The sequence below is a fragment of the Mesocricetus auratus genome, unplaced genomic scaffold (assembly GCF_017639785.1).
Source record: "Mesocricetus auratus isolate SY011 unplaced genomic scaffold, BCM_Maur_2.0 Super-Scaffold_6730, whole genome shotgun sequence".
Lineage (NCBI taxonomy): Eukaryota > Metazoa > Chordata > Mammalia > Rodentia > Cricetidae > Mesocricetus > Mesocricetus auratus.
The window spans coordinates 44,748,210-44,760,625 of NW_024429184.1; the positions used below are offsets into that span (position 1 = coordinate 44,748,210).

Here is a 12,416-nt window from a genome sequence, read left to right on the forward strand (position 1 = left end):
GATCATCCTAGAAAAACATTAACGGAAAAATGCACTTTGAAGAACCACACATTATCAAAATTCCCTTGTCCATCTCAATGGTACATCCACATTCACCAAAGCTGCCTCAGCTTATGTACTCAGATGAAGCAATGTTATTAACTAAAATATTATTTATATATTAATCTCGTAAGTTAGATTGAAAAGATATTTTAAACTCATATTTGAATAGATTTTCAGTTTAGGTACTTAATTGAATTAACTGATGAATTAAGAAAAAACTTAATGAAGCTAAGAGATGTATGCCTAGAGTCTGTAATTGGTTTCTAAGAGAAAAGTGCATGAAATCTCTGTTCTGTGTCAATCAAACCCCACCCCTCCAACACCTACAGGGAATTTGCATGAGATGTGACTCCACATATTTCACTTGCTAGCACCGAAGACTTGGCTCTGATTAAAATCCAACCTAAATATTTATTTTATATTCAAAAATGATGTGAAATGAAGCGTCAATCTAGAAATAAAATGCATATTCTACAGCAGAGAAGAGGATTAAAACTAGATTATGAATATGATCACAGGATTTTTAACATATAAAGAAATTCTGTTGAATTAAAGGCCAGTCACTTTCCTTGCTAAAACTGTTGGGGAGGAGGAGTAAATGACTAATCAAGCTTTATTATTATAGTGAAAGGTAAATAAAACTCTGTGTGGATGATTAAATGAAGAGTCACAGTTATGGTTTGAAATTTAGTAGTTTTAGAAGACAGATTTGTAAGATGCTCCTGAAGGACAGACAACAGAGCAAGCAGACAATAGCCACTAAATGTTTTTTGTCTTAAAGATAATAATAAATTATTTTTCAATCAGCTCTTCTTACCCAGGCAATGTTAGTTGAATATAAAAGGAATTTTTTGAACACTTGGAGGGAATTGCTAATTTGGCCTGCCATGCTTAGACATCCTAAAGAAACAGGTCTCTAATTGCATGCAATGAACAAGATGGTTGTCTCAGTTCCTGCTTCCCATTATCTCGCCATTCACCGGCAGGGGTTGTGCATCCAGGAGAATGGATTACAACTTGACCTTCATGGGCTTTGCTGGTCATCACACATTTTGGTGTCATGGTCTAGGTGAACTCTTTTGTCTGTTTAACACAGTAATTGTCACGTGTAGCTGAAGCTGCCTGTGACTGTGTGTGACGGCATGGCAGGATTTTCCCATAACTCTGAAAACCTAATTCCCTGTGACTCCAAAAATACCTTGCTCCAGCCCCAAATCTTGTTTCTTCAGTTGGAATCTTGTCTCTGAACCAGGAGGAATATCATGCAGGTATTATGCAGGGAGCCTAGAATTTAAGGGCTACTGAAACACGTGAAAGCTCGGGATTAGCATTTGTTTTGTTCCATTACTGCCCTGGAACTGCACTGTGACATATTATCCTGGTGACATCTTACAGTGCTGATCTGCCAGATTGCTGAAAGGCTACCAACCTCTAATGACAGAAAATGTCCATTTGGATGATTCTGGAGAGCTCTCAAATTGTAAAATGGCTACAGTATCTAAGAAAGGTTTGTGATTTCAATGAGAAGTCTTAGAAAACCTTCGAGCTATCTAAATGTCTCAGGCTGCCTAGAGGATAAAATCATACTTGAGCAAAGTGTTATTTGACACATCCATCTTAAAAATGAAAAATATGAAGCCTTTCCATATACAGAGACATATATATCTGTTTAAAGTCTAGTAGTTTCATAATGTTCCAATTTCATAACAAAGAATAAATTTCAGATTATTTACTTTTCCACATTTTTTTTTTGGTTTTTACGAGACAGGGTTTCTCTATATTGTTTTGGAGGCTGTTGGTCCAGCCTGGCCTCGAACTCACAGAGATCCACCTGCCTCTGCCTCCCGAGTGCTGGGATTAAAGGCGTGTGCCACCACCGCCCGGCCTTTTCCACATTTTTAATCTCTGACCTCTGTTATTGTCACAATGACAACAGAAAGAAATGAAGAAGCTGTAGACTAGCCATCTGGAAATATTTTTTCCCTACTAGTACATTTTTCAACAAGGCATTTAAGTTTCTGGAATAATTGCACAGATATGGAACAAAGTTATTTTTATATTTCAAGAATACAGCTTTGGAAAGGCTGCATGATGATTATGAAGCAAATGGAGAAGCTGCATTAGGCTCATTAAGAATTCGTTTCTGTAAAACCATTGCACAATCCCAGCTCTCTTTTCATGAGCAAATTAACTAGCCCAACTGTTTAAGTAACATATACACTGGGACCAAATTCAAGGATAAGAAAACTCTGACCACTCTGCCCAATGGTTTGCTTCACTTATGGACGTTTAACTCCAACTTTATACTCTCCCCTTTTTGAGTCAAATTAACAACAGTTTCGTTGGTCTTAAAGATACTCACCACACAGTTCTTCTGTGTCAAGATTGCTGAAAAGAGAGAAAGAAAGATGTTATTTCTTTCACAATGTTTTTTTTTCATTTATTTTTTTTTGTTCCAGGGTTGAGGACTGATAAATTCAAAATACTGAGATAAAATGTTAATAAATATAATACATGACTCTCAGAAGAATAATGCCATGCTCATGGACTAAGGCCCCTGTGGTACAGAAATGAATAGATATTTCAATTATTAATCAATTACCTCACACATTATGCAAATGATATTCCATGGTTACATCCATAGCCCTTCATTTAAGTTTCTAAACACTTAAATACAGTTATTCTCCAATCCACATAAGTTTTTGATAAATATATGTGGTTAGTATAGTTCTCTTAGCCATTCTACATTGTTGAGTACTTTCCCATTATTAAGAGTGACTGCATCTGAGTCTGTCTTGAACAAATAATTCTGTACTTGTGCTTTTTCTTTCAACATACTAGCAAAAATACACAATAACAAAGAACTTGAGTTCTGGGACGAAAATGTTTGAGTCCAAATCTTAACTCCACAACTTACTGTCTTGTGATCTTGAATTTTTCACCTCTCTGAGTCTTAGTGTCTCTGCTCTAAATACTGTTTTGTGTTTAAGTGGGTTGGTGTGCACAGAGAACTTGGGGTCAATGGTGCAAAGTGATCATTTAACAAAAGCATCATAATTGCTGACTTAATAGAACTATAGCCAACATACCTTTGAGACAAGTTTGGTTCAATGCTTATTTCAAGTGGTCTCTAAGAGGCAATAGTTACGTGGCTCAAAATTCAGATGTAAACAATAGAAAACCACTCACCATTATGAAGATAAATACAAAATACTTGAATTAAATGCTAATAAATGTAAAATCTTATTATCAGAAGAATAATGTATGGCCATGAACCAAGAAGGGTATGATACAGGAATGAAAATATACTTCAGTATTAGTCAATAAATCATATGTAATCACATTATGAGGGAAAAGAAAAGCATACAATATTAGTAATGGTAAACAAGAATTTAACAATATTTTACTTATAATTCATAGTTATAAAATGAAAATACGAGGACTAGAGACATACCTCTTAGAGATCTAAAGTATGTGAGGATCAACTAGGAATATGAGTTTGAAAATTTTTAGTATATGCATTTGTCACATGTCAAAGTTCAATGTAAGCCTTCATAGACAAGTCTTCCTTTAAGTTATAGGCAGGTTGCCAGACAGAAGAAACACTGTCTTAGCATTCCATCACCAGCCCTATCATTCTTTGTTATGTAATTAATCAATATTTCAATATATGACACTGAATATTCTATTTGTATTTGAATATTTTGATACATCAATGCATGGTTTTGTGAGTTGATTTTCCACCAGACAGAATTTGTAAGGTCTGTGGTGTTAGTTTTTGTGTGGGCTCCTCATTATTCATTTGTTTATTCCACAGAGATGTATTGCTACATATCACACATTATCCTAACTGCCATTGACACCTGAGCCTGCAAGAGACATCAAAATGAATATGTTAGATTTCTAGTCTCTTTGAGCTCTGTTCAAAAGTAGACTCAGTGGCCAGATATGGTGGTACATGCCTTTAATCCCAGCACTCAGGAGGCACAGACGGCCAGATCTCTGTACATTCACAGCTAGCCTGGTATACATAGAGAGTTCCAGGACCGTCGGAGCTTCGTCGTGAGACTTGTTTCAGACACACACAAAGAGGTAGACTCACATAACAAATAAATAAATTACAACAAATCAGTTGATATGGGAGAACTGGAGAACTTTTCTGAGGTGTCAAAGAGTGTATCTCAGGGTAATACATTAAGCTAAAATTTGAAGGTTAAGTATGAGTAGAAAAAGTAGATGAACAAGGGATATTTTTTTTCTTTTTAAAATTTAAATTAGAAACAAGCTTGTTTTACATGTCAAGCCCAGTTCCCTCTCCCTCCCCTCCTTCTCTGCCCCTCACTAACCCCTTATACCATGCCCTTTCTGCTCCCCAGGGAGGGTGAGGCCTTCCATGTGGGATCTTCGAAGTCTGTTATATCATTTGGAGCAGGCCTAGGCCGTCCCACGTGTGTCTAGGCTGAGAGAGTATCCCTCTAAGTGGAATGGGCTCCCAAAGTCCATTCATATTCTAGGGCTAAACACTGATCCACTGTTCGAGGCCCCATAGGCCTCCTAACTGACACCCACAATCAGGGGGTATGGGTCAGTTGTGTGCTGGTTTCCCAGCTATCTGTCTGGGGTCCATGAACTTCCCCTGAACAAGGGATATTCTTATTAAACATAATTCTTAAACGTGTGACTAGGAAGTCATTCAATTTCAAGGAACTAAGCTATTCATTTGACTGAAATGCAGATCATCAGTTGAGAAAATGGGGCTGAACAAATGAAAGGCCTGACTTAACAGTTTAAGAAGTTCCTCCTGCTTTCTTATCAGCTTGGAATCACAGAGAAATCTAAAGGTGAGTAGCTTGATGAGATTATATTGAGAAATCAGTTCGATTAGGCAATGGCAGAAGAAAAGCAAAGTGCAGAGCCCCATTTGCAGGTTACTGAGGTAGTCAGAACTGCGTGGAATATACATCTTAGTGGGCATGCAGCCTCATTTATGGGGTAGGACAAGAGACATCTTTGTGTGTACACTTAGTCCTAACCTTTACTTTCTTTTTGTATTTACTTATATAATATATAAACAAGTATGTCTACAGGTCTATATTAGATTTATAATCTAGTAATACTCTTTACGATGTTTCTCTATACCACTCTCTGGGACTTAACTTTTCCTATATTAACTAATAAGAGGGTGTTGTCAGAATCAGTTCTGTCCACTAGTGGTAGACAGAGATGAGGATATGGGTTGGAAAAAATACTTGTAAAAGATTTTGAGGAGAAACCAACATATAGGATACAGTGTTAGCTAGCTCAGGCATTTTATAAGATACAAGGTTTTTTTTCTAAGTCTTACTGTTTTTATAGAGCTTCAGACTTGAAAGGGACATTAAAAGTCACTGGTTTTGTACTTGTTTTGTTCAGTGGTTCACAGGTTCATAATGAGATTTATTTTGGATTTCCAAAAGAATAAACAGATCCAATCTATTATTGAAAATTAAATTGGGATACAGCATAAAGTAGAACAGTTAGGAACAATGAACACAGGGGCCTGCCTGTTCATGCCTGCAAAATGATGCTTGTCAGGTGCTGCAGTGTTCCTGGCTCTTATGTGCCTGTGTTCAGTTGTTTTTGTGCCAAGATGTTAGTAGTGGGTAGGAAGTCATGATTTTCTTTACAGCAGGCTTACATGGATAAATTGTAGCAGGACTCGCTTCATAGTGTGATCTATTCCGTCTTGTAGGAATGCAAGATTTTAAAGGATACATCAGCTATAGAAGAGCCCAGAGAGTATCTTATAGCATGTAGGATTTTTCTTCTTCTTTCCATGTTTATAGCAAAAAGACCAATGGTATTTTACCAATGGTATCATATTAAAACGAGGGAGAGAGATGATTAGGGGAAGGGAAAGAAAGCCAGTGAAAAGAGTGAATGCTGATTAAACAGTTCATACTCTCACAGAAACAGAACAACAGGGGTTTTAATAGAAGAATCCTTTCTTATCTTGCTGCCAGAAAGAGGTAGAAACCAAACACAAAACTATTCATAGCCATCTGATTGGCAATGATGAAAATAAAGACAAAGAAAATAAATGTGCAGCAGATGAATAGCTATGTGAATTGTGTGTTATAGAATCACTAAATGTAATGGAAGAGTTCTCACTACATTGAATGTATGTATGTCTGTATGTGTGTATGTATGTATGTATATATATATATATATTCAAAAATTATACAAATATCAAATCAGAAGTAAATTGGCTATATACATACACATTGGTAAAAAATTATTTTTAAAGGCTTGAAGGAAGTGAATGAATATGGCAATAGCGAGCCCACACTGCTCCTGGGTGTAGGATGTCAAGGAGGTTTGCTTCTTCCTTTATACTTTTCTAAAATATTGTTGTCTATAATCATTACATTTCCCCTTTAATGGAAATAATGAGCTTTGTAATTGTACTGAAAGAAACCAGAACAAGTAAGGTATTAAGGTTAACAGATGAGGTTCATAGATTCTTTGCACATATTATGCAACTGCCTATGAGTTTGCTTAGTAGAGATTGCATTTGGTCTACCCATTTGGACCCAACACTCAGATTTGAAACTCTACCATTTGACATTATGTGTATAAAAAACAGTTTACTAAGCAATATTTAAGAGCATTCATGTCCAATCCTGAAGGCACTGGAAGGTACCGTGCTGTATTGGGCTCTATAAACTCAGATGAAACCAAATCTCTGCTGAAGAAGTATGTTTGAGTTAGGCAGTGGTAGCACATGCCTTTAATTCCAGCTCTTGGGAGGCAGAGGCAGGAAGATCTCCCTGAGTTCAAGGACAGCCTGGTCCACAGAGCAAGGTATGAGAACCTCCAAAGCTACATAGAGAAACACTGTGTCAAAAAAACAAGGAGGAGGAGGAGGAGGAGGAGGAGGAGGAGGAGAAAGAGAAGGAGGAGAAGGAGAAGGAGAAGGAGAAGGAGAAGAAGGCAGCTTGCTACTCAGCAAAAGAGAGAACACCAGGGCTCTGTGGTCTGGTAACTCAAGATCTCCACCTCTCATCTTAGGTTACACAACAAAAATTTTATGTTCAAATCGGCATTCTTATTATCTCCCTTAGGTATTTTCCTACAGATTTACTTGCATTTTAGTTTGAAAATATAAACAAAGGATTGTGAATTTCTCAATGAAAGAGCACCATTCTAAACTCCTTTGCTGTTTCTGACTATATTCATTTCTTTATATTCTTCTCCTTTCCAAATTACAATTTCCATATCCGGTGTATTTTTGCTGCAATCATTAAACCCCAGGTTCATGCAAGAATCTGAACTCTCCTGATGTGGATGTCAACTAAAATTAAATTGTTTTCACACATAAACACATCATATATGGGAGATAGGCTAGAGTTAGAAAAGCATATTTTTCTGGAGGTACAGGTTTTTTATTTACTCAGCTGTGACATAATAATTATTTCCTCTGGGTCTTGCAATGAACATACTAATACTTGGTGTGTGAAATAAGGTCTTTTTAGATACAAGGAAGTTAAGACGGGGTAATATCACTTTAGTGTGTATGCTAAGTGATTCCTCTTTAGACGAGAAAAGGAAGAAAAAATTGGATATCAAGACAGACAGAGAGGACTTGTGGAGTTGGGCAGATATTAGAACTGTTCTTTCACAAGCCAAGAAATGTCAGCATTTGCGAGCTATCACAAGAATCTGGAAGAAACTAGGAAAGGTTGCCTGCTTAAGACTGGAGAGAACAAGGTCTTGCTGAGCCTGTTTGCTGGATTGCCATCCTTCAGAACTGCCAGAGAATACATTCCTGTTGCTTTAAACCTCTCAACTTATGACGTTTTCCACAGTAGCTCTAGGAAAATGGTAAGCCTGTCCTAATATCCTGTGTGGGGTTCAAGTACCCATGCACATCAAGTAATGCCATGTTTTGGTTTCTATGTCACTTTGCTGTCCTTTGAGTACTCCTTGAACCCAAGAGTTCGTTTAAAAGTTATGAGTTCCCACACTGCATTATGGTGAGAAATGTAAACAGATTGAGATGGTAAACATGGCTAACAAGCATGGAGTACTGAGCATGATCTGTCTACCTGTTGAGCACCTTCCAGGGAACTTCACTCCACACAAGGATTCTGACCCACATGCTACTTTCTCATTGTACAAATGATGCTAAGTGTCTTGTTGGACACACTGATCCTATCCAGTTAGTAAGCAGTGGAGCCCAGATTCAAACCCAGGCACATCTAACTTGAGAGCTCTTGTCTTCTCCTGTGGGAATATGGACTTTACGTTAGGCATCTGGAGTCTGCTGCATATAGATTTGTAGCTGCAGTAAAGAAATAAGCTAAGGACCTGACGGCTCTTTGAGAGTACTCACTGGGACACTTCATGCAAGCAGAACACTTTTCAGACTTACTTAGGGAGGACTAGGGAGCTCTCCACATTTTGTTTTCCTTTTGGGTCTCTATGCTACCCCCACAGCAAGGACTAGGCACTAGTCACTGAATACACAAAACTGAGCAGAATAACTTCCACTGGGCAGACTCTATGGATATCTAAATGATGATTTCTGGACAGAATCTATCATCTTAAAAGAGCAGGGAAAGGGGCTGCATAGGAACATGATGGCCAAAAGAACAGCCAGGAGGAACCAGTAGTTCCGTAGACAAGGAGTAGAGAGCCATTAGATTCAGATACTAAAGAGAAGGCACAGGAAAGACTGGAGAGGGCCAGTTTGCAGTTCACACTTAGGGCTTTAAGTAGCACACAGAACAAGAGTTTTTATCCTACTCTGAAATCTGGAGCCCTAGAAATAACACCCCTACAATCCTGAGAAATGTGTAACCAGTGAACACAGTGTCTTCGTACCCAGATGAGCACAGATCACAAAGAAATACATAGATAGAGCCCCTCCGAGATCCCAACCCCAGTGAGTCCAGCTTCAGGTGAGATTGGGTCTCCCGCTGGGACCACCTGCCCATCACCCATCCCCCTCGATCTTCGGGGCCGCTCCCGGCATCCAGAAGACCCGGACACAGGAAAGACATCAGCCCCTCCAAGACCCCAACCCCAGCGAGTCCAGCTTCAGGAAAGACATCAGCCCCTCCAAAACCCCAACCCCAGCGAGTCCAGCCTCAGGAAAGACATCAGCCCCTCCAAGACCCCAACCCCAGCGAGCCCAGCTTCAGCATCCCCAGCTTCAGCTGCAGGAAGGAAGGGAGACCAGTGGAGACGGAAAGACCCCACCAGCACCCACTGGAAGAAGAGATGGGAAGAAGACAGAATAAGAGATCACTCAGCAATAGAAACACCAACATGACCCCACCAGAATCCAGGGATCCAACACCAGCAAGACCCGAAAAGCACTACATAGACGAAGAAGAGGAGACAGACCTTAAAAATTATTTCATGAAGATGATGGAGACCCTCAAAGAAGAAACGAGGAAATCCCTTAAAGAAATAGAAGAAAAAACAAACAAAAAATCCATGAAATGGGGGAAAAATTCAAGAAATAAACAAATCTCTCAAAGAATCTAAAGAGCACCAAGAAAAAACAACCAAAAAAATTAAGGAAACAGCTCAAACAGTTGAAGGATTGAAAGCTGAAATAGAAACGATAACGAAAACACAGAATGAAGGGATGCTGGAAATAGAAAAGCTGGGTAAACGATCAGGAACTACAGATGCAAGTATCACCAATAGAATACAAGAGATAGAAGAGAGAATCTCAGGTGTTGAAGACTCATTAGAGGATATAGAGTCGTCAACCAAAGAAAATCTCAAAACCAACAAATCCTTAACACAAAATATCCAGGAAATATGGGACACCCTGAAGAAGCCAAACCTGAGAATAATAGGTATAGAAGAAGGTGAGGAAATTCAACTTAAAGGTACAGAAAACATATTCAAAAAAATCATAGAAGAAAACTTCCCTAACCTAAAGAAAGATATGCCTATGAAAGAACAAGAATCTTCCAGAACACCAAATAGGCTTGACCAGAAAAAGAAGTCACCTCGCCATATAATAATCAAAACATCAAACCTACAGAGTAAAGAGAAAATATTAAGAGCAGCTAAAGAAAAAGGCCAAGTAACATACAAAGGCAGACCTATCCGAATTACACCTGACTTCTCAATGGAAATGATGAAAGCCAGAAGATCCTGGTCAGATGTCCTACAAACGCTAAGGGAACAAGGATGCCAGCCCAGACTACTATATCCCAGCAAAGCTCTCAATTACCATAGATGGAGAAAACAAAATATTCCATGACAAAGCCAGATTTAAACAATACGTATACATGAATCCAGCTCTACAGAAAATGCTAGAAGGAAAACCTAGAGCCAAGGAAGATAACTACATTCACAAAGACACAGGCAATATATAATCACACTTTACAAAACACCAAAAGAAAAAGGGAGGAGAAACTACACAAAATAACTTCACTAACAATAAATCAAGCGCAAACAAGGATCACCAATCAATGGTCCTTAATATCCCTCAATGTCAACGGCCTCAACTTGCCTATAAAAAGACACAGACGAGCAGAATGGATACGAAGACAGAACCCTTCCTTCTGCTGCATACAAGAAACACATCTCAACATCAAAGACAGACGTTATCTCAGAGTAAAGGGTTGGGAAAAGATCTTCCAATCAAACGGTCCCAAGAAACAAGCGGGCGTAGCAATCCTAATATCTAACAAATTAGACTTCAAATTAAAATCAATCCAAAGAGATGAAGAAGGGCACTTCATATTCATCAAAGGAAAAATACATCAAGACGAAGTCTCAATTTTAAACATCTACGCCCCAAATACAAAGGCACCTACATTCGTGAAAGAAACATTACTAAAGCTCAAAATGCACATAAAATCTCACACACTAATAGTAGGAGACTTCAACACTCTGCTCTCACCGCTAGACAGGACCTCCAGACAGAAACTTAACAAAGAACAAAAGAACTAATAGAAGTTATGACCCAACTGGGTTTAACAGCCATCTATAGAACATTCCACCCAAATACAAAGGGATATACCTTCTTCTCGGCACCACATGGAACCTTCTCTAAAATTGACCACATAATAGGAAACATAGCAAATCTCCACAGATACAAAAAAATTGGAATAACCCCCTGCATCTTATCAGACCACCATGCATTAACATTAGAATTCAACAATAACACAAATCGCAGAAACCCTACAAACTCATGGAGATTGAACAATGCACAATTGCACCATCCCTGGGTAAAGGAACAAATAAAAAAAGAAATTAAAGACTTCCTCGATTTCAATGAGAATGAAGACACAACATACACAAACTTATGGGGCACTTTGAAAGCAGTGCTGAGAGGAAAGTTTATAGCACTAAGTGCCCACATGAAAAAACTAGAGAACAGTCATACTAGAGAATTAATAGCACAGCTGAATGTTCTAGAACAAAAAGAAGCAAACTCCCCCAGGAGGAGCAGACACCAGGAAATAATCAAATTGAGGGCTGAAATCAACCAAGTAGAAACCAGGAAAACACTGAGAAGAATCAATGAAACAAAGAGTTGGTTCTTTGAGAAAATCAACAAAATAGACAAACCTCTGTCGAAACAAACCAAAAGACAGAGAGAGAGCATGCTAATTAACAAAATCAAGGATGAAAAAGGGGACATAACAACGGACTCTGAGAAAATCAAGAGAATCAGCAGGGCATACTTTGAAAATCTGTACTGCACAAAATTTGAAAATTTAAAGGAAATGGACAATTTCCTGGATAGATATCACTTGCCAAAACTAAATCAAGAACAGATAAACAATCTAAACAGACCTATAACCCCTAATGAAATAGAAGCAGTCATCAAAAGTCTCCCAAACAAAAAAAGCCCAGGCCCAGATGGCTTCACTGCAGAATTCTACCAGAAATTCAAAGAAGAGCTAATTCCAATACTCCTCAAAGTATTCCACACAATAGAAGCAGGAGGCTCACTGCCAAACTCTTTCTACGAGGCTACAATTACCTTGATACGGAAGCCACACAAAGACACAACTAAGAAAGAGAACTATAGACCAATTTCCCTCATGAACATTGATGCAAAAATACTCAATAAAATACTCGCAAACCGAATTCAAGAACACATCAGAAAAATCATCCACCATGATCAAGTAGGCTTCATTCCAGGAATGCAGGGATGGTTCAACATTAGAAAATCTATCAATGTAATCCACCATATTAACAATCTGCGAAAGAAAAACCACATGATCATCTCGCTAGATGCTGAAAAAGCCTTTGACAAAATCCAGCACCCCTTCATGATAAAGGTCCTAGAGAGATCAGGGATAACAGGAACGTACCTGATTATAATAAAAGCAATATACAGTAAACCAACAGCT

General features: G+C 38.4%; 1 protein-coding gene across 1 annotated transcript in view; it reads right to left on the reverse strand.

Annotated features, from left to right (window-relative positions):
* Necab1 (N-terminal EF-hand calcium binding protein 1) overlaps window positions 1-12,416 on the reverse strand; it is a 170,858-nt gene that overhangs the window by 86,784 nt on the left and 71,658 nt on the right. Inside the window, exon 4 of the mRNA XM_005066820.4 lies at window positions 2,405-2,430. Within this exon, the coding sequence (XP_005066877.1) occupies window positions 2,405-2,430 (26 nt within the window). The remainder of the gene's footprint in view (window positions 1-2,404; window positions 2,431-12,416) is intronic.